General features: G+C 42.9%; 1 protein-coding gene across 5 annotated transcripts in view; it reads left to right on the top strand.

Annotated features, from left to right (window-relative positions):
• The window catches only part of BCHE (butyrylcholinesterase), a 44,704-nt gene that overhangs the window by 4,783 nt on the left and 16,938 nt on the right, over positions 1-22,983 (top strand). Inside the window, exons 2-4 of one of the 5 annotated variants that reach the window (XM_056499076.1) lie at positions 11,577-11,661; positions 12,244-12,327; positions 15,866-17,387. In XM_056499076.1, the coding sequence (XP_056355051.1) occupies positions 15,871-17,387 (1,517 nt within the window). In that variant the 5' untranslated portion in view covers positions 11,577-11,661; positions 12,244-12,327; positions 15,866-15,870. Of the gene's footprint in view, positions 1-11,576; positions 11,662-12,123; positions 12,328-15,865; positions 17,388-22,983 lie in introns of those variants that run through there. The other 4 variants (XM_056499074.1, XM_056499077.1, XM_056499073.1 and 1 more) reach the window with 4 other exon arrangements.

Here is a 22,983-nt window from a genome sequence, read left to right as displayed (position 1 = left end):
GTGGCCTTTCAGTAGCTGAAGGAGGGACTAAAATGAGGGTGGAGAGGGAAGTTTTGTAAGGATGTGGAGTTACAGGACAAGGGGGAATGGCTTTAAACCAAGAGAGGGGAGGTTTAGATGGGATTTTGGGATGGAATTGTTCCCTGTGAGGGTGGGGAGAAGCTGTGGCTGGATCCCTGGAAGTGTCCAAGGCCAGGCTGGATGTGGTTTGGACAGTGGGAGGTGTCCCTGCCCATAGCAGGGGATGGAACTGGATGGGCTTTAAAGTCCCAACCCAAACCATTCCATGATTTCATGATTTGTTGATTTACCTTTGCTCAGATTCTGCATGGCCATTCTTGAATATTCTTTATTTAACAAAAACTGGCATTACTCCTCTGCAATTAACACATCTCTTTAGTCAGAGTGGGAAAGTAACTCTGGGTCACTCCACTGCCTGAGGTGCTCAGTCCTGCAGAAACAAATCTGCTCAGTTTAGCTGGGTTTGCTTAGAAAACATGCAGTGGAAAACCTGAGAAGGTTGATTTTGCTTAGAAGTTTGCAAGAAAAATAAATAGGTTGGATATAAACTATCAAAAAACCTGCCAGTTTTTGGGTGGGCTGTGCTGTGTTTACATCCTAAGGCTATGCTGATGGCTGATTTATTTTTAATTTATTTATTTTTATTATTTTCATTGTTTTAATACTTTAAATTTCGCTATTTATTTTTATTCTTTCTCCCACCCTAAAACGAGCCAAAATCCGGGGAAAGATACTGAGCTGTATAATCACAAGTGAAAAAGAGTCTGAGGGAATTTGTTTTCCAGGATTTCAGGGTCTTCCCAGACAAACTGCAGCCAGGAGCTGAGCACAGCATTGCTTAAGGGCAACAGCACAACCTGGTGGTTTCTGCTTATTGCAAAGCATCAGGATCTGCACAGGAATTTCCCTTCCCCAGAACCCAGCTCCTTGCCTGCAAACCTGTTTTCATGAATTCATTTGTAAGATTCCATTTTACCCGAGGTTTTCAGAATAAATAGAAAACAGCAGCCTGCAAGGGCATATGCAAAAAAGATGAAGTAACAGGTCCTTCCCAACATCCCTGATTCTGAAACCTCAAGGTGCTGGATATGTCTGAATTTTGCTTTCAAGATAATAACTAGAGGGATATAACTGAGAACAAAACATCTTGCAATATGTACTATGCAAAATTTGGGGGGGAAAAAAAAAAAAAGGACAAAAGGAGAGTGTGAGCAGGAGGTTTGCCTTGCTCTTTCTATTATGACAAAGCCAAGCAAAGTATATAATTTACATAGACTGAATATTCAGGCACCAATAATAATATTTGTTCTCTTTCTTGTGTGTCTTCAGGGTAAGTGATGTTGGTCAGAGTGTGATTTCAGAGGTGGCAGGGAAATGAAAGTGGTGGCAAATGTGCTCAGAGAGAATTCTCCAATAAAATTAATTACATGTTCTGTTCTGCTTGGTTGTGAAGCACAGGCTGTGTGGATGCCAGCAATGCAGATGTGGGTGCTGAACAAAATAGCAAAACTGCAGATTGAGTTCATTTTCTGGTCATGTAGGATGGGACAAAAGGCACTGGGACTAGGGAGGGGTTTCCATCCCAGTGCTGGCATTGCTCCTGACACTGGGCAAGGCTTTGTCATGGAATAACTGAGTTGTAGAAGGGTTTGGGTTTGACTTTAATTTAACCCAGCTCCACCCCTAGCAGGGCAGGGACACCTTCCACCATCCCAGGCTGCTCCAAACCCCATCCAGCCTGGCCTTGGGAGCCCACACCTGTCTGGGTTATTCACCTAAACCAGGGACTGCTCAGTCCTGCTTTACTGCTGCAAAGAACCTTTGATTTCACCCGTGTGCCTTTGGAGCTGAGAGCAAAGGGGCTCTCAAAGCCACTGGAGGACTGAAGTGCTTTGGGGGAAAGGCTCATTATTTTTCTGCAGTGAGTATTCCCATAGGATTGTGTCCCCAGGGGAGTGCTGAGGTGTCTCGTTGCTCCCCCTGTGTCCTTTAGCCCAGTCCATGGCTGAGAATGAGTCACAATCATTTTCAAGGAAGCACTGGAGTCCACTGGAGGTGTGACTCATGCATTTAAACTCACTCCCAGGCTTTCTCTCAAGTTTCACTTATGCTGTTGTGACCCAATGCACACGGATTCTGCTGAAATTCATGAAAATACTTATTATTCTGCTTTGGTTTGTTACAGAAGAAACACAGTGTTGCATAAATAGGACAAAGTACTCTGAGCACCAGTGAGGGTATTTCTGAAAAAACTGTCCAAAGAGCTTTGGAAAAATGTAGAATGGGGAAAAAAGGGAAGGAAGGAAGGAAGGAAGGAAGGAAGGAAGGAAGGAAGGAAGGAAGGAAGGAAGGAAGGAAGGAAGGAAGGAAGGAAGGAAGGAAGGAAGGAAGGAAGGAAGGAAGGAAGGAAGGAAGGAAGGAAGGAAGGAAGGAAGGCCTCAAAGACAAGAAATGGAAAAATCCCACAACCAAGGTGAGAGAGCAAGTGTGGCAGAAGATGGGAGCAATAAAAAATAAGGTGTGAAAAGAGCCCAAAAAATAATTATTCCATATTTTCATGTTAGCACAAAGGATTTGTCAGCAATAATTTCATGTACTGCCAGGGCCATCTTCCTATCATGGAATCACTAAGGGTGAAAAAACCCTTCAAGATCCTGAGTCCAGCACTGCCAAGGCCACCAGCAAACCATGTCCCCAAGTGCCACACCCACACATTTTCTCAACATTTCCAGGGAAATGTTCCTCTCAGTGAGGAAACCTTCCCTGTTATCCAGCCAAAATCCCCCCTGGCCCTGTCACTTCTCACCTGAAGACAAGACCCACCTGGGTGTGATCCCCTTTCAGCAAAATGTTGACAAATGAGTGTCAAACACCCACTCAGAAAACAACTCCAGTTTTCCTGCTGGGATAAAAGAAAATTCTCCTTTTCCCGTGCTGAATTGAGGGGTAATGGAGAGGGTCTGCACTGTGTTTGCCCCCAGAGTGAAAGTTGCTTGCAGTACACACAGAGATTCATCTTTTACAAATTCTGTCCTACAAATTCACTGTGTTCCCATATTTGTCCCCCAAATTGTGTTCTTGCTGCTGTGAATTTTGTATTAAATTATTTAGGCCAGCTTAAATTTGGAAAGCAACAGAACAAGCACCATTTTTTGCCTGATTTACATGTCTGTGGTTGTTGTAACACGGTTTGCTTCCTAAATTAAAGTGATGCAAGCAGTCTGCCAGGGAGATGAGCAGCAAGAATTTTTGGTTATATTTGTGAAAAGCTGGTTGTAGCTCTCAGTCATTAACCCAAGAATAGGTGGACACGTGGAGAATAAAAATTGAGATTTCTTCCAGCATGCACTGGATCTGTGTTTTAATTTGAAGTTTCATAATTTTCCTGTGAATGAAGAACATTTTGAGTCTTTGCTTAATGGTTTATGCATCTCAATATCTGTGATCCTGTGACTAAGCCCTGCCTAATGGCAATTATTGTCAGGATCCAGGGGATCACATTAAAAGCCATTAATAGCTCTGACATGATGCAGCTCAGCAGCTGCCCCGTGGAGAAACACTCCAGGCACGGTGTCAAAGGGACACAATGCTAATAACTGGGTTAGGGTGGGTTTATTTCATCCTGATGGTGCCAGAGCCCTTCCTGTGCCTTTGGGAAGGCTCCTCCTCAAGGTCTGCCCTCATCCCACCTCTTGTTTTCACTGCTGAGAGATTCCAGCTGCTGCCAAAAACTCCAGACCCCATTTCTGGCTGGCTCTGTCCCACCTCTCTGTTGCTCAGTGCTTCCCATGCCATTTGTCATAAATGGAAAGTTTATTTTTTATCACTGAGGCTGCTGCTGGCTGATCTTCCCTGCATGAATCCAGCCATGGATCAGCTCAGCACAGCCCTCCAAGCAAATGTTCTGGTGGTGTCAGCACTGCAGGCTTTCTGCTTCCTTTTTATTTACTTATATATTTTTAAAAATTTGTATTTTTTTTTTTTCTCCCACTCTGGAGAACCTCTGTGCTCATCCCAAAGACTGAGTCCCCATTTCTCATGCACAAGAGGCTCAGAACAAATTAAATTCCCCCTGCCCAGGCACTTGTCATGGTAGCACCTGTCTCAGCATTAGCTGAAAATCCTTTGCTTGGTGACACTCTGGGGTCACCCAAGCCCTGAAGGGCCATGATTTGGGAAGCACAGAAAGAGCTGGATCCATTCACTTACATTCCCTTTGATCAAACATCTTGTTTCCTGCCTGTTCTGGATTAATTATCCCAGCAACATTTCATAAATTTTATTCCTTGCCCATCTTCTCTGGAACAGCTTCCAGGTTTCTCTATAAAACACTCAGATTCAGGCCCTTTCCTGTCTCATGTACCAATATTTAATTTTTGCACAGATTTTTATTGGTAGCTTTTCTTGGTGTTATTTTATTTTTCTGTTTTATGGCTGCTGTAACATTTACCAGAGGAATTGTTTTGCACTCTGCATAGAAGGACATCACTGCAGATATTCTGGCAACATGAATAGTGACTAAAATTTGGGGAGGGGTGTGTGGAATAAAAGGAGGAGCACGAGGAGAGGAAAGGCAGCACACAGGGTGAGAAAATTGCTTTTCTCTTTTCAATGGTCAAATCCTAACCACTGGTAAATGCCCTTTCAGTGGGGAGGGCAGCTCATTTGTGATACAGGTACAAATGGGTTCAATCAGAGCAGCAACCCCACAGGCACTTCCAATTCTTGGTGTGACATTCCAAATCTCCAGTGTTTTCAGCAGCTGCTGATGGGATTTACTCTTCTTGATTTTTTTTTTTTATTTTTTTTTCCTTTTGCACGAACAGGAAAATTAAAATCACTTGAACGAGCAAGTCCTCACCATCGTGCTTTATTCCTCCAGGGGCTGGGAAATAGACTGAGAGTCTTTGATGCTGTGATTCTGTTTTATGGAAGCTGTGGGAAGGCAATCCCTGTGAAACCCAGCAGCACCACCCACCTGTGGGCTTCCTCCAGCACCAGCAAGTTGTTGCTCTGCAAAAATGAAGGCACAGGGGTTTGTGCCATGAGGTTCCACCTGTGCTTCCCAAATCCATTTCCAGACAGAATCCTCACTGCAGCCTTCCCTGGGATTGATTATGGTGCTCAAGGATTCACAGCTGGGCTGCTGCCTCCAAAAAGCTCCTGGGCAGGCTGATCCCAAGGGATTTTCCTTCCCCAGGGGTGGTTGCCAGCTGAGGAATATTCGGGATAACATCTTTTGGTTATTGCCTGTAGTGACTTTTAGAAAATGCAGCTTCTGTATCCCAAGGGCTGACTTCTGTTTAGTGTGGAGAATGGATGGAAATGATATTTTTATTCAAGATTGCCATCAAAATGTCCTTATTTTTGGTGATATATTGAGAGGAAATCTAGAAAACTGCAGCTATAAAAGTGGGGTATTTAAAACAAACCAAAAAGGATGGTGGTGTCCTGAAGTTCTGGGAGTCTGAATGCACCCCAGTCTTTTCTTGTGGTCTCAAGCACATCTTTCAATTTTCCAGGCTCCTTGGTCTGACAACTTAAACAGAAAGTCTTTCAGGCCCTGGACTCTCTTCATGCATTTTGTACTGAACCTGCCTCCAGGCAAAAGGGAGAAAATGAGCAGAGAATCAGAACATTCCTGCAGCCACTGAAACTCCTGTCCCCAGCCGTGAGCTCTGCCAGGCTCTCCAGCACTGCTCTGAAGTTTTCCTTTCCTGTTTTGACCTCTTGCAACTCCTGCTGAGGGAAAAACACTCAAGGACCATTTTTGGAGTTAAAATGCTCTGACATGATAGAGGGCAAGGGATTGGAAAAGTTTTAGGCTTGTACAGTTTCCATAGTGCAAACAAACGTGGGAGGAAGGAAAGTTTATGGGGTGCATGAACCATCAGGGATCTGCACAGGGCAGGATGGTCATGAGCAGAATGTACTGTCATTAAAATGATGAAAGGTAATTCTAACTCCTCTAAAATAAAATATTTCCTAATAGCTCTCCAGGGATAAGCTTTGGGATCAATGTGGCCTCACTGTTTTGATCTGTACCCTCAAAATCCATCCTGAGCATCACACTTTGCACATCATCTTACCTCTCACTTAATGTTATGTACTTAATATATAAACATAGAGCAGCAGCTGAGGGAGCCTGCTGTACTTCAGCAGGAATCCACCTGTTCTGGCAGGGCTGTTTTTCAAGCAGATGGGCCCATGATGGATTATCTGCTCCTGGCCCATCACAGCCTCTTCCTGAACAATTTGCACAGGTGTTTGTAATGGGATTTTCCTGCTTACACAACACTTGCACATCCACAGGACAAAGTGGCCTTCTGTTGAAAAGTCACCCAGCCTGAGAAGTTTCTCTGCTGGGAAAGAGCCTTCCCAAGCCCATTTCCAATAGGATCTGGGCATGACCCTTTGGAAGAGGTCAGCATGTGGTGCTCCAGAGATAACAAAATAAGCACAGCCTCCTCCAGGGTCATCTCTCACACCCAAAGTTATGTTTCTTTCATGATCAAAAAGATCAAATCTGCTGGGAATTATAGAAAACAAAGGGAAAATGGCTCTGGAATATTTTTGGTAACGAAGAGGAAAAATAAAGCGTGTGCTGATGTTGACCCACACATCACAGAATCATTCAGGATGGAAAAGCCCAAGTCCAACCACAAACCCAGCACTGCCAAGCCCCCCCTAAACCATCCCCAAGTGCCACATCCATATATCTTTGAGATCCCTCCATCCCTGCTGCCTTCCTCCTGCTGGAGCACAGCTTTGGGAAGGTGCAGTGAGATCTCCAACTCCTCCCCACAAACTCCAGACCTACAGCAGGGCACCAGTGCATCCAAGGCTCATCTCATGACCAACACCCAATAATTCCCACTAAAATCCGTGGCTGTGACACATCCAGGAGCAGTGACCCTTTTATGGGATCACAGACTGGGACACTGAACTTGCTCCTTCTGTAACTTCCCACCTGCAGCTCCCAGCAGGTCCTGGTGTCAGGATCAATTTTTTCATTCCTGTTTTCACTGTGCTGGATGAAATGGGAATCTGAAAACTTCAGTGGCTTAGGCTGAACCTTTGAACATCCTTATTCCATCAGACATTGTCTCTCTTGTGGGTGCAGAAATTCAAAGGCAGAGGATCATGCTAGACAAAGCCTAAATTTTGAAGAATTCCCACTTTTCAATGCAAATTCTACTTAAGAGTTTCAAATGAGCTCATTGATCCACCAAACTTCTTAGTTATTCACAGAATTTTGGTATGGGAGGACATAAAATGGTGAATTTTGAGCTTCTGTGGTTAGGTGATCATGGGAATTCAAATATCTTTATTTTAAACAATTAGAGCTTTACTATCTATAGGAAAGAAACAGGAAACAGAAAGGAAAAAAGTTATACAGTCAATTAATTAATTGTCTGCAGAAATCTGTGAAATCTAACTTATAATTTAATTAGGTTTTTTTTCCTTGCAAGCTAAACACCAGGCTGCAATAATGGTGTGCAAGTCATATTAAGTACACATCAATCATTTTTTATTTTCTTCATTGAACCTGATCCTTGTATGAGACAAAATATGGAGTTATGTAATACCACAAGGAACTAAGAGTATGTGAACATTAAAAAAAAAAAAAAAAAAAAATAATAATAATAATGCCTTTATCTTTTCACTGGCTGTATTTTCTCAGTGGCTCTGATTTCTCCAAGTCATTTACACAAGTACAGACCATAATTGTTCTAATAAAGAGGAAATTATACTGATCTATAATTAGAGTAATAAGCAGAAAGGTACAGCAGATCATAATTGAACCAATAAGGGGAAAATATAATCATGTTTAATGGCTTCCATGAGTGTTAGTGTCTTCTGTATACTTAATAAATAGGTTCCCATTTTCATGGTGTGTATCTGAAACACTTTTCCTGATATTTTCAAATTACCCTTCAGATCTATTGTTGGGCACTGCTGCTGGTGCTGGAAGCCCCTCTGGGGTGAGGCATTTTGGAATAAGCAGAATAAGATGGATTTGACCATCACTGCAACACTTCATCCCTGTCCAGGGTTATTTAGGGTTCAAATTCATGGATATACAGGTGGGCAGTCTCATAACAAGGGTGAGATTTGGAAAAAGAAATGCAGAAATGGTTGAGAGGTGCAACCCTTTGGGGTCACTTTTTGGGCATGAAAAGATGCTCTGCAAGCAGTACAAGCTCAAAGGACAAGGCAATGATTTATTTCCTAATATTCACAGTAGAATGTTGTGGCTGCAAGCCCCAGAGCTGAGCATCAGTAATTCCTTGCTGCTGCTGCTGAGCTCCCACCTTCTGTGGGCTTTTATTTTTTTTTTTTTAACCTGAAAATTTCCCAGCTGGCAGCTTTGATGTGTTTCCCCACGAGTCCTTGAGCTGCTAAGTGTCCCTTTCTCAGCAATCTTCCCCCTGTCTGCAGCCTGACCTTCTGGAGACTGTGGAGCTCCAGTTTACTTGTTTGCTGTGCTGGTTTGCTCAGAGCTTGGAGCCAAGGTCACACAGATGCTCGGGGTGGAAATCCAGCCAGGATCAGAGACAGAGCTGAGCCCTCCCAGGGGAGTTCAGCAGGGCTGGAGTTTAAAACAGCCTCCCCACATCTTCACAGAAATGACATCAAGGTATAATTTGCCTTCTGATTTCTCTCTCAGCCATTAAAAAAAATAAGGATGTTTCCTACTTTTGCATATTTCCTCAGACATGGTCACTCTTGGTGTGTGACATCCTTTATTTGAGTTGAGCAGGGCTGGAGTTTAAAACAGCCTCCCCACATCTTCACTGAAATGACATCAAGGATGGTTTGGGTATAATTTGCCTTTGATTTCTCTCTCAGCCATTAAAAAAATAAGGATGTTTCCTACTTTTACATATTTCCTCAGGCATGGTCACTCTTGGTGTGTGACATCCTTTATTTGAGGTGGCACCTGCAAAAATTTTCAGCCCAGTTTTCCTGGCAGGAGCCCAGGTGCTGTTTCTGGGCTGTGGATGGCTTGGAAGGGCAGGACCAAATCTGGTGATTGGGATTCTTCATGTGCAAGGGCAGAGAACACCTTGGGAGGGAGGCTCAGGTTTTCCACCAGAAACATCTGAGATGTGTCTTTTCCCAAACATTTTTCTCTCTCAAAGATTTCTCAGCTCTGCTAAGTCCTGAAGATGGAGAATTTTCAAGAGCACAGAGTGACAAGGCAAAGGGGGATGGCTTAAAACTGAGAGAGAGGAGGTTTAAATGGGATTTTGGGAAGGAATTTTCCCTGGGAGGGTGGGGAGGGCTGGCTCAGAGCTGCCCCTGGATCCCTGGAATTGCCCAAGGTTGGTTGGACATTGGGGTTTGGAACAACCTGGGACAGTGGGAGGTGTCCCTGCCATGGGAATTAAGGTCCTTCATCCCAAACCATTCTGGGATTCCATGATTCTGTGATAATGTGGAATGTGTCTCACTTACAATATTAATAATACTTGGGTAACATCCTGAAGGGCAGTTAATAGTGAACTAAATCCTAACAAAATATTATATTTTATAATATATATTTTTTGTATTTCCATAAATATTTATATATGGTACCTATTGTTCTCTAAGCTTCTTAGACTAACAAATATCAATTTTCCCTAGAGCTGAACTTTGCTTTCATTTCTTCAGACAACTGGACATTTCTTTGGTCAAAGTCCCTAGGTCAATGTGGCAATGATTTCTCATGTACACATGAAATAACAAAAAGACACTTTTATATTTTGTGGTGATTTATAAGAACTTTGCCCTAAATGCAAAAAATGACATAACCTTATAAAACCTCATTAGGCAGATGGATAGAGATATTAAAAAAAAATAAATAAGGCAAAACCCATAAAAGTAGGAGTATAAATACATATATGTATGGAGGTGTACAGTATATACAATTAAAAATATTTCACCCATTGGTTTGCACCTCCTTTTCTTCCACTCTCCCATAGGATCCCTGAGAAAATGATGACTCTCCACACAATTACTGAGGGCATTAAATGTGTTTAATCTCTCATTTTCGCACAGGTATTTTTAGCAAGCTGAGTAATAACTAAAAGAAGTGTTTCCTCTCACAGCACACAGTTGTGAAACTTTAATTTATATGTTAATTTTTTTAATTAAAGGGGAAAAAAATATAGAATTTGGCTTAGTTTTCTCTAAAAGTACAGCATAATAGTCTAACATTAGGCTGAAGGACAATAGGGGAGAGATCTGGCAGTGACCTGGAGACATCCAGGTAACCCCAAGGCTGAACTTGGAGTTTCTTGGTGCCTTGGAAACAGTGGATTCACTTATCCCAGGGTCACCTTGTCAGAAAACTCCACATTTTGCCTTCAGTAAAGCAGAGCCTTCGAGCAGGAGGCAGCTCTGGGTGCCCTGGGCTCTCTGAGGAGGAGCAGCCCTGACAGCAAATGAAGGAAAAACCAACAATGTTTGAAAACAAGTGAAGTCAGAGCAGCATTTTTAGTGTTTGAGTCTCCTGCTGCTTCTCTGCTGCTCAAGGCAGAGAGGTTGAGAGCATGAGCATGGTCATAATCTTCTGAAATTTGCTTTAAAGTGGCCTCTAACAAGGTTTGGGGCTCATGATTCATCCCTGTGATGTCACAGAATGAAGGGAGTGTGTCACCTGGCCACGTCCCCAAATGGGCTGAGGAGCAGCAGAGAAAGGCAGAGAACTCTGAAACATTGAGAACTGCCTCAGTCTGAGTGGCACCATTCAGTGCTCCCTGCACCTGACAGGTTTTGGTCAGCCAGAAATAATTCTGAATGAATCCTGTTTTATTATTAAATGTTCCTATTGCGCTGCTGAGTTAACAATCTTGGTGAAGAATTCTGAAATCTCACTGTATTGGACAGCTCTGTGCTGAAAGTTTAGGGATTTTTTTAATAGAATTATGGAATCCTGGGTTGAAGGGATCCTAAAAATCAGCCCCTGCCATGGTGGTTTAGATTTGCAGTGGGATATATTCTCTCCAGTGAACATATCCATGCAAGTACCTGTGGAAAGTCTGATCCTAAAGGATGCAGTAAAATTACCAGGAGAAATGAAATAATCCTGCTTTCTTGAACTTCCCTCTGTTAAAACACTAATTCCCATGCTGGCTTTAAAAACCCCACTTGTAATCTCCATATTAAGGTCTATAAACTTCATCCTTAACTTTTTATTTCTGCTTTATTCCTGTCCTTTGCGTGGCCAAATATTGCTTCTGTGTAATTGAAACAGAGCTGCAGTTTGATTATTAAGCAGGGGAGGTAATTGTGTTCAGCTCTAAAGGGGGAATCAAATGTGGACAGCAGAAAAAATAGCTTAAATTGTGGATTTTTTTTTTTTTTTTTTTTTTTTTTTTCTGAGAGCAGATGCTGCTGGGGGACAGCAGTCCCAGCTCCAAGGGTGGATTTCTGGTTCCATGGGGTGCCTCAGGGAAGGGGGTTTGACAAGAAAGTTTGTAAGGGTGGTGGATGGAAGTTTTTTCTTTTCTCCACCTCTTTGTTTTCATCTGCACCTCGCAGAATATTTGCATTTCATTGTGTTGTAGGACATTCCCCCAGCTGTGGTTCAGCCTGGCTTTGCACCTGTTGAATTCAGGTGGGAGCAATGCTCAGGGAAAAGGAGGATTTCAGGTGTGCTCAGCAGCACGAGTGGTTTCCTGTGACTCTTTCCCAAGAAAAGAGAGCAAGCAGCATGTGACAGCACACTGGTGCCATTTTCAACCCTGAAACCAGCAGGGCACAAAGCAGATCTGTGCCATGGCCTGGATGGGCAGCAGCCAAGTGATGCAGCTGGTGCTTGCCACGTTGACATGCCCAGGCAGGGCACATTCCTGTTTTATCTGCCAACAGCTGTTAAAACCAAAAATAAATAGCTATTTACAATGAAAATACGAGGTTTGAGTACAGAAAAAAAAAAAAAAAAAAAAAAAAATACAGGTGGGAGAGTTCTCTAAGCAAGACGAAAGAGAGGCTGGAATAATTATGTTTACATTTCAGTTTATTCTTGTAAAGTAGATGCCCCACACTCGGAACAAATCCCTGTGTGGCTGGTTTTGCCCAGCCTGGGCTGTCCCTGGAGCGTTTCCACGCTGCTCTGGGAGCAGATGTGGGATGGGAGGCAGAGGCTGCCTGCAGATCAGCAGCTGCTGCCAGCTCTCGCGAGCTCCATGTCAGAAAGAGTTGATTATAATGTCAGCCCTGGCCAATTCACAGGCTTAAAGCAGCAGCAGCACCACTGCATCTCCCCCAGGGATCCCCAGAACGCGGCTCTGACAAACTCCTTGCAGTAGAAGTGGGGTAAGTGATTCTCTCTCTGCGCCTGCCAGGATGATTTGCAGCTCAGCTTGATCTGCTGGGGGATTGGGATCTCTGGAAATCTCTGCTCTGCAAATGGAGCGAGTGTAGCAGACCTTGGCGTTGTTCAAGGGGTCCTGGGCTAAGTAAATTAAGCTGAAATCACTTATTAATTCAACCATCTTTCCTGTTTAAACAGCGATTATGTATAGATTTTTTTTTTTTGGCTGGGTAAAGATTTGCAGCGGGGAGGGAACAGGCATTGAAATAAATGGTGTTCCCTCACTGAATAAGAATGCAAAAGTAGAGTCTGTTTAACTTTTGCTGGGGGAAGCTACTACAGCAGCAGCTTTTTAAAATGTGCAAATACACTGCATGATACGACTCTGCTGGGTTGGTGTTGATGAGCTAAAGCAATCTTCTGACCCTTTTACTCTCCTTGTAATAATCAAGTAATGTTTGTTTTGCTCGGCGTGCTTCACGTTGCTGAGATTGGTTTAAAGCAGGATTAAAATCCTCATTAAATGTAATATTTGCCAGGCATTCAAGGTGTAATAATAATCTTCTGTCACTTGCTACTTTTGCTAATATTAGCAGAGTGACCTGAGAGTAGATGAGTCCTCTCATTCAGTAGCACAAAACTTCTGTGTTTTCCAAGCTTGATCCAATTTTTTCTTTGAAATGACAGAGCTAATTTTAAAGCTACAGAACTGAATTTTTTGGAGTTTTTTTCTCACTGATATTATGACCTAAAGCTATTGCCCATATATTTTGCAATGCTACATTGTTTTCCTCTCATCTCTTTTTAATTACCAGGAAAGTGCAGGAGGAAAAGTAATTTTAATTACTATTTAGATGGATTAATCTTGAGGAACTTTAAATTCTCTTGCTTTTCTTAGGATCATTTTCTCTTCAGAATGACAATATTTTTAATATCTTATTATTTCTAGCTTATGGTTTGGTCATGATCAAATTCAGTGAAGTAACAGTGTCACAACAACAGACTTAGAGAAATAACTTCTCCCATCTCACAGCATCACTGTGTGGATTTCTGTCCTGCAGCACTTTGGCCCAGGCTGGACACACTTCCCAGCCTGACTGCATCACCATTAGAATAATTTTCATTATGCTCCATTTGTGAGGAATGAGGATGTACTGATAGACTGTGGGTAGCTTAGGTGATGGGAGGATATCCACTTTCTTTAACCAGCATCCTCAGCTCTTTAATTGCTTTATAATCTAATTCTTTGCAGCCTTTGGTTTGGCACATGAATTACTGGGCAGGCTGTAATGACTACCAGCTCACCCTCCTCCATGGTGGCATCCAGGCAATTCTGCCAAAGCTGGAGCCCTGTGCTGCCACTTTGGGCAGGGAGTGAGCTCGTGATGTGAGCTCCACACTGAGGGGTTCCCCCATGCAGGGATTTTTGTCAGGTTAAGGCAGTTCTGTGGGCTTGGGTTAATCTCGAGATAAGGCAATTCTGCAGAGTTTGGGTCAATCTTGGGGTCATATACAGGTTCTGGTGGTGCTGAGGGATTGGGGAATTAACTTCCAAAGGCACCAAATGGCCAACATTCACATGACTTCCTTTAGTGATTGTCCCCATTCAGTGTGGTGCCTGCAAGCTTTGGCACTGCCATCCCCAGCCTCTTGCCAGGTTTCTGGTTGAAGGGGCTCACTAAAGGGAAAATCTTTAATTTGATTAGACACCCAGTCCAGCAGGGTGCTTAGTTTCACATCAGCCATATTAACAGATTGCTGATGTAGGAGCCACCATAGCTGGCCCAAGCTCCTGCTTTGTTCCAGGGATATTCCACCTCCTATTTTTGCTCCCTTTGTTCTAATCACCCTCTAGGTGAGATGTGTGCACTTTTGGATTCCTGAGTTCCTTCCCAAACTCTGCCTGGATCCTTCCCCGGATCTTTTTCCCAGATTATTCCCAGTAGTTCCTTGACCTGGTGGGATTGCTGCTGGAGTGGCACACACTCTGCACTGCCTTATAGGTCCCAAAATTTGGACCATTTGTAGCAATGGGGAGCAAAGTGACACAGACCCCCCTGTGCATCCAAAGGAAATCCCTCTACTATAGAAATCTCACTCTTTTGTACCTTTAATCTCTATGTGACATAAACCAAACCAGGACCTCACAGAATTATAACCCCATCTGTGCAGGGACAGGAGCTGGACTGGATGATCCCTGGGAGTTCTTTCAAACTCAGAATATTCCATGATTATGCCTGGCATGGAGAGAGGGGAGCCAAAAGCCAGTGAATGTGTGACTGAGCCTCATGCCTGCACCAGGGCAGGTTGGGCTGTCCCAAACTCCTTGGGAGCTGCTAGACCCATGAGCTGACAAATCACATCCCTAATATTTAACAAAAAGGGGGGCAATTGCAGGTTTCTGTCAGTCAAGCTGGAGACTTGCTGGAGTGTAAGACCAGCTCTGAAGTCTACCACCCCCATTCGCCACATCATCTATTTTATTTTAACAAAGCAACCAGAGCATAAATGTTTATGTTTTCTACAATTTATCTGTTTTCTGTCTGTTTGTATGAATGCTGAAAATATTGTCCCTGAAGATTCCTCCCTGCTCCTTTGATGATGCCTCAAAGTTAGGAGCCCCTTTGCACAAAATCTTCCCTTCCTCCCCTCTGCTGCATTTTCTTTCCAAGAACAGGCAAACAAGCTGGAGGAGCTCAAATTAGGCCACAGCTGTATTTTCCAGAGAAATTATCCTCATTCCTTTTAAGAACACGAGGGCTCCTCATTAACAAAGAATGGCCTGTTTAAAGGGACAGGACAGAGCATCCAATGTGTGACAGGGGAAGAGGAAAAAAAACTAGAAGGGAGCTTTGTTGAGCATTTTCAGATATGTAAACCATAGAAATAGATTTATGCAAATAGGCTTTTTGTGAATTTTCAGTTTCAAGGCGTACTGAAAAGGTTGGGGTAAAAAAGATTATTAGGGTGCTTAAATATGATACATATTTACACTTGTATACTTAGCTTTAAGGTAATACTGATTATCACTCAGAAAAATTCTCAGGAAGAAAAGAGCAGACAGTACCTAAATTATTAGGCACTATCTTCATATATTCAAAAATCCTTGATGTTTTAGCATCTTAATATTGATTCTAAATAGTAGAAGTAGGATTGCTCATATGACTCTGCTGGTTGTAAACTTGGTTATGATGCTCTAGAAAAACAAGATCTTAGAATAAATTATTTTTAGGTTTTGGTTGGTGGGTAAATCATCTGCAGTGGTCAGAGCCTGTTTTATGATTTCATCTCTCCTGGTCTGTCTTCCTCAGTTCTACAGTTTTTAGCAAGAGAATTGTTCTGAAGTACTGACCAAATACTGAATACAATCTGCCACACAAAAATCAAGAACTTACAGTTAAAAGCTTCTGTGATTTGTGTAGTAGAACCTTCTTATTTTCAATGCCCCTGGGATGACCCACACCCTTATTTAACAGACCATTTTGGTACTAACATATTGCAACACTAATTTTGAATTTATTTTTTTGTCCTGTGTTCCAGGCATCATGATCTGGACGAATTATTTAAGTCTCTCCAGCACGTTCCTGATGGGTTTTCTTCTCCTGTCCACATTCACCAGGAAGGTGGTTCCTGAGGAGAGCATCATTGAAACCAAGAAGGGCAAAGTCAGGGGGACCAGCCTGCAGGTGCTGGGGGGGACAGTCACAGCCTTCCTGGGAATCCCTTATGGGCAGCCCCCCGTTGGGAGGCTGAGGTTCCAAAAGCCAGAGCCCCGGGAGGAATGGGCAGAGGTTTGGGACGCCACCAAACACGCAAACTCCTGTTACCAGCCCATAGACACAACCTACCCGGGCTTTGCTGGCTCAGAGATGTGGAACCCAAAAACCAACCTGAGTGAGGACTGCTTGTACCTGAATGTGTGGATTCCTTCTCCCAGGCCCAAGAATGCCACTGTCATGGTGTGGATTTATGGCGGTGGCTTCGAGACTGGGTCCACTTCCCTGCCTGTCTACGATGGGAAGTTTCTGGCCAGGGTGGAAAGAGTGGTCGTGGTTTCCATGAACTACAGGGTTGGTGCATTGGGGTTTCTGTCCTTGCCAGGAAACCAGAAGGCTCCTGGAAATGCAGGTTTGTTTGATCAGAGGTTGGCACTTCAGTGGGTGCAGGAGAACATAGCAGCCTTTGGAGGCAATCCCAAAAGCGTGACTCTGTTTGGAGAGAGCGCTGGCTCGGCCTCTGTCACCTATCACCTCCTTTCTCCTGAAAGCCACCCTTTATTCACCAGGGCCATCCTGCAGAGTGGCTCTGCCAACGCCCCCTGGGCTGCAATTACATCTTCTGAAGCCAGGAACAGAGCAGTGGCCTTGGCCAAGCAGCTCCAGTGTCCCACCAGCAATGAGTCAGAGCTCATTTTCTGCCTCCAAGACAAGGACCCCAAGGAAATACTGGAAAACGAAATTTTTGTCGTTCCACACGGTTCTCTTTTACAAATATATTTCTGCCCGAGCGTGGATGGCGATTTTCTGGCAGACATGCCAGAAGTATTGATGGAGAAGGGTCATTTCAAACAGACCCAGGTCTTGGTGGGTGTCAATAAAGACGAAGGGTTGTCATTTCTGGCCTACGGGGTCCCTGGCCTCGACAAGGACAGCGATGGCTTGATCAACAAAACCCAGTTTGAGGCAGCTTTAGCTCTGGCCTTCCCAGCAGTGAGCAAGCTGGCCATAGAGTCCATCACCTTCCAGTACACGGACTGGGAGGACGTGGAGAAGCCGGAGCGCTACCGCGACGCCATCGACGACGTCATCGGCGACTACAACATCATCTGCCCCGCGCTGCAGTTCAGCTCCAGCCTGGCCCGCCTGGGACACCCCCTCTTCTTTTATTTCTTTGAGCACCGCTCCTCCAAGCTGCCCTGGCCCGAGTGGATGGGCGTCATGCACGGCTACGAGATCGAGTTTGTGTTCGGGCTGCCCCTGGAGAGGAGAGTCAATTACACCAAGGCTGAGGAGCTCCTGAGCCGCTCCATGATGAGGCACTGGGCAACTTTCGCCAAGACTGGGTGAGTTTACCCTGCAAGTTTGGCTGGTTGGTTGTTGTTTCACCAGGGGAAAAAGCTTGGCTGTTCCAGCGCTGCTTTGGAGCCTGACTGGAATGGTGGAACAGATTAATTGTTCAGTTATCCAGAATTCCTATTTGGGTTCTGACAAAAACACTGTTTTAATAAAATAAACAGTCAATGTGTTACTCCCTGTACTGGACAAGCTTAAGGGAACAATGTTTATCCACCCATAAAAGCAAATACAAAACATTTCTTTGCCAAGGCAGCGGTCGTTCCAAAGGCAGGTAATGGTTTCAAGTGTTAGAAAGAAAATATTTCAAACACTAGAAAGGACTTCCAGCAGTAGAAGTAGGAGGAAAAAAGCCCAATTTCCTCGAGGATGTAATTTGCTCAGAACATTCAGGTGTATAACAGGGAGGTGTGTTCCATTTTGGGGATTTTGGAAATCTCTGTGTGCTGTGAGTGCAAGCCCATGAAAATCACTCTCCAGTTCCAGTCCACTCATCCTGAAGTGAAATATGGCCCAGCCTGCTCAAAGAGAAAATAGGAATATTTCATTGGGGTGTTTGGAATGGATTAAATCCAACCCCTCTCCAGCTGGAGTCAGGAAAGTCTGACTCTCCTCTCAGCAGGGCTGGGGGTCTCAATGAGATGCTCAGTTTGAAATGGAAACATTTCAGAGCAGTAACAAAAACAGCCCTCACCACAACTATCATGTAGGATTAGTCCCAATGGTGGGAAGGGGAGGTGTCTTTTTCCACAAGTTTTGTTTGTACTATCTCCTGAGAAAATTATATATACAAAAATCTGTTCCTTGGAGAACACACGACCAAACAGTCAATTCACACTCTAAAAACATTTACTTAACTTTAATCCTGCATTAATTCTGTTTCTAAGGTGGACCTTTGGTCTGATTTGTCAAGGAGATATAGATTTGTAAAGGCTGAAATCAACATTGGAACAGGATCTAATTAATTTTTTGAATAGATTAGAAACCAGAGGGGACCACTGTGCTAATTTAGTCCACCCAACCTTGCACAGAACACCAAACACAGGTAGCACTGAAATGTTCCCACTGATTAAAAATGTTTCCACTGATTAAAAATCCAGAACAAACATTGTTAGGTTGTTTTAAATCTTAATTCCACTTAAAATGTTACATTTTAAAAGTAAGTGTTTCTAGACTGAATTTGCCTATTCTAACTCTACATTTTCCAGGTTTTACATTTCGTTTGACAATTTGTAAGATTCATTTTATGATTTTTGTTCTATAAGTACCTATTAAAATAATCCTTAATCCTTTTTCTTAATTGTTTGTTAAACAAACAGGGCATACCCCTGAGACTTGTACTAATGTGATTTTTCTCAAGTAATAACTCTCCACCTTTAAACCTGTGATTCATCCACACCTTGTTGGAACCTTCCCTGCCAGAATTAAACACTGTCAATCCTAAGGGATTTGTAATTCCAGGTGTCACCTCTCCCTTCAATTCAAGATTATTTTCCCTGTTTATCCACCCAAGGCAAGCACTGTTTGTGCTTTGTGGGGTTATCTTGGGGTTGCCATTTGTCAAAGGCTCCACCTTCCATCCCAAATCCATGTCCCCCCTGTCTGGGCTCTCTCCAGCTCCAGGACACCCCAAATCACCATGGTGAACTCACTTATTTTTATGTGCATCCCTTTCTTAACAGATTTACTTATCAATGGGTGTGATTGACTGATTGATTGATTGATTGATTGATTGCCTTGATCAGGGGAATTAATTACCTTAAAAACTCCCATACCCTTTATATGCTGGAGCTTGTAATATTTCTCTTACCAGAGGAGATGAGCATATTAAATCAGAAAACAGCACTACCAATAGCTGCACTCATCACTGCATAATGCTTTCATACAGCTTTAATTATGGTAAAATTTATTCTAAGATTTAATCCACGAGCTCTCCCTGCTCAGAGCTTGAGCACCCCCCTTGGTGTGAGTTTGGTGGGGAGAGCAGAGCCAAGATTTCAGTGGGATTCAGGCTGGAATTGAGCTGTGAGGTTGAGTTATCAATGCCAAAAATGCATCTGATAGATTCCCAAGATGAATTCTGATGTTGGGAAAGGCTTGGGAACACTTCCTGCACCAGAGGATGTGCTGGGACACCATTCCCTGGGCTGGTGCCATTGGATCCTTGGTGGGGAGCAAACTGAGAGAAAGTTCCTTGTTCCACCCTGCCCTAAAGGAGCTCCCACCAGCAGCACATCCTGCCATTACACAGAACTGTTTCTTAGTGGAGAAAGAGAAATTCAGGTCGATATTTGATTTTGCAGAGCAGTATTTACATTTCTTTGAACTATGAGTTTCCACTGGATTATGTATATATTTAATTTTCATGTACATAACTTTCATGTGTGTATATATATAAATATAAACCTGAATAACCTGCTCTGCAATACACTGTTCCTGTCACTGCAGCCCCTAAAATTAGACAACATAAGGTACATTCAGGTTTAAGATTGTGGAAGACAGTCCTGTCACCTACTCTGATCATCATTCACACTCTAATTAGATTACCCCACAGATTGAATTTCAAGTGGTTTCCACAGCAAACAGCAAATAATCCCTCCCTCTGCTCCCACCACCAGGATCCAAACCATGACTATGGGGAAAAATAATGCAATCCAGCAATTTCTGTGTTGTAAAAAATTAGTGTGTGACCCTTTACTCATTATCCAGAGCAGAGACATCTCATTATTCAGAGTGGGCAAGGAGTTATAAAAATTCCTAATAATTCCAAGATTAGTAAGTGATTCTTTTTTTTTTTTTTTTTTTTGTCCCTGGTGCATTTGAGCAAACATTTTTAAGGAGCTGGGGAAGCCCTGTTTTGACATAATGTTTATAGGAAACTCAGGCATGATCAAAGGGCAAAGCTCTGAGGGGGAAATTACCATTGATGTCTCCAGCAGATGAAGAGAAAATCAAGCAAAAAATGAGAAATATTGTACAGCATATTTTTTAGTGAGGGTGTTTGACCTAATATTCTAATGTGCTGAAGTACAAAAGCACAAGGGAGGGCAGAGCAGCCTGCAGAGGAAAGGAGATGAAGTAGAGTCAAGAAAACTGGAAGAAATCTTGTTTTTTCCTGGTGTTTTCTGGCTGGGAAGGACTGAGAGGTGCCAGAGCTGCTTCTCACCAGGGGCATTCAAGCCCAAACTTTAGTGATTTCTGGGTTTTATTATCATGTGAGGGATGAAAATTCTGATAGGAAAATTAAAAATATGCACTTAGGAGCATTTTCTGTTTGTGTCATGGTTTAACCCCAGCCAAGCAGCTAAACCCAACCCAGAGGGATGGAGGAGAGAACTGGAGGGATAAAAGCAAAGAAAACTTGTGAGAAACCCTTAATGTCATGTAAGGGCAAAAGAAAAGATGTAAGGGACAGAAAGTGGCTCCTTCAGAGCATCCCAGGAGTGTGAAATCCTTGATTCCTGCATTTCTCAGTGCCTAAAGGACACTGCCAGCCAGCCCAGGGGTTTCCCTCCGTCCCCAGAAGAGTGGATGCAATTTCCCAAATCTCTGGGCACTTCCTATTTCATATCCTGGATGAAAATAAACAGCAGTGATTACTGACTGTTTTTTCCTGGAAAATTGCAGGCATTTCTGCGGGAGACTCCTGGATTCTTTGTATCAGGGTGGACACGAGGAACAAGACTCAGACTCTCTGTAAATGCTAAAAGCTGCAGTTGCAGTTTATTATAAGAGAGTCTGCTAGGAGCTGCCCGGCACAGCCACGTGCAGATTAAAGAGATAAAAAGGGGGGAGAGAAAGAGAGAAGAAGGAGGTAGAGAGAGAGTAAAGAAGGTAAAGAGGGGAAGAGAAGAGGAAAAGAAAAGAGAAAAGAGAGAGAGAGAAAGAGTAATGGGATAAAAGGGTATTGGGGTAATGGAAGAGGGAGAGGAGAGGAGAAGTGGGAGAAGAAGAGCAAGGAGTAGAGATAGGAAGAGAAAGAGCATGACTTCCCGTTTGTAACACAATAAATCTACTTCCATCATGAATATTCTAATTCCCTAAGAACCAATCCAATACAAAATACTAATTCTATAGCATTTACATGCAGCCTATAGGAATTCTTATATTAGCATAGCATGTGACATTCTAAACTCTAAGATCTAATCTTTGGTCAGTCTTTTGGCCTTGCCCTCTGGCCAAAAGCATTGTTTAATTAAGAGTGGATTAGCTTCATCCAGCCATCCTATTGTGTTTATGGTAATTCAGTAACTAGGGCTTTCCTGTTCTACCTTCCCCAACAATTCCCAGAATCTGAGCATTCATATTTGCAAGATTCCTCAGTTTCATCTTCTCCAACACATTCCTGTTTCTGAATAGAAACAGGGAATGGAGATGTAGAGGGTTCAGTAGGAGACAGGAAAACACATTTCTGCTGTGAGCTCTTGGACTCCAGTTTCTCTTCTGGATCCCAGGAAATTGTGTCATATTTAGGAATCTGCCATATATTTATATAGTCAGTGAGGATCCTGCTCAAAAAGTCTTTTTCATGGCTGAATTTGAGTATCAAGCAAGTTGACCCAATATCCCAGCCATTCCTAGTTCTATTAAGATATCCCATAAAATACTTTTATTTTTCATACATTTGAGCCTTGGAAGAGCAACATTTTTATCACACCCTGAAAAATCCTTGTTCTACCAGCAAGGGAAAAAAGAGACTTATTTCTCCTTATTTCTAAATAAATCAAGCCTGATAAAATATTTGTGTTATAAGAAAGAACAGATTCGAAAATCAAAGTTCTTGATTTACACTTGGAGGTTAAATTCCTCTCTTCACCTTGACTGGGGTCCTCTCAGTTTATTCTTGCATTTAAGAGTATTGGCAGTTGAATATCAGTTCATAGCCTCCAAATCATTTGATGAAATACCAGATATCATCCCACCTGGACAAAGAGAGATGGAAAGGGTGGATTCATCAGGAAACTGCAGCGTGGTGTCATGAAAATCAGACAGTGTCAGATCTGGTATGATTATGTTTGTGTGGAAATAACATTTATTTTAGCAATATTGTTAATTTTCAGTGGGTTTATCCTTATCTCAGCACATTTCACTCATGAAAATATATAAATCTCTGGTTTTTAGAGTTCCTTTTTCTGCCACACTTTTGTTATTCTTCAGAAAGCTTTTGAAAGCAGGCAGGTCACACTAACAGCTCCTACAAATCCCAACCCCTGGGATGCTCTGCCAGCTCTGGGAAGGGGAAATTTTATTTATGGGATCCCAAATCTGTGGGTGCCTTTTCCATTCCTTTATCCATTAGATTTGGTAACTGTGCTCTTTAGTCATGCAAAGTGACAAGAGCCAGACAAATCAGATGAGCTGAAAACTCAAGATAAGGGAGCACACAAAGATAATATTTTTTTAAGGCTTTGTGAAAAATGCTTCAGATAAAAGGAAACGGGCAAAACTTGTCTCCATGCCAGTTTTACAACTGCTGAAACAAATCTTTGCAGCTTTTTCTATAAAGTGAAGCCTTTGAAATATTCCTTTCTATGTTTTAGGGGAATTTGTGAGGCTTTGATTGTCCCACTAAAGCTGTGAAGCACT

The sequence above is a fragment of the Oenanthe melanoleuca genome, chromosome 9 (genome assembly GCF_029582105.1).
Source record: "Oenanthe melanoleuca isolate GR-GAL-2019-014 chromosome 9, OMel1.0, whole genome shotgun sequence".
Lineage (NCBI taxonomy): Eukaryota > Metazoa > Chordata > Aves > Passeriformes > Muscicapidae > Oenanthe > Oenanthe melanoleuca.
Note: the sequence above shows the minus strand (reverse complement) of the source record. Positions and strands in the feature narration are given on the sequence as shown.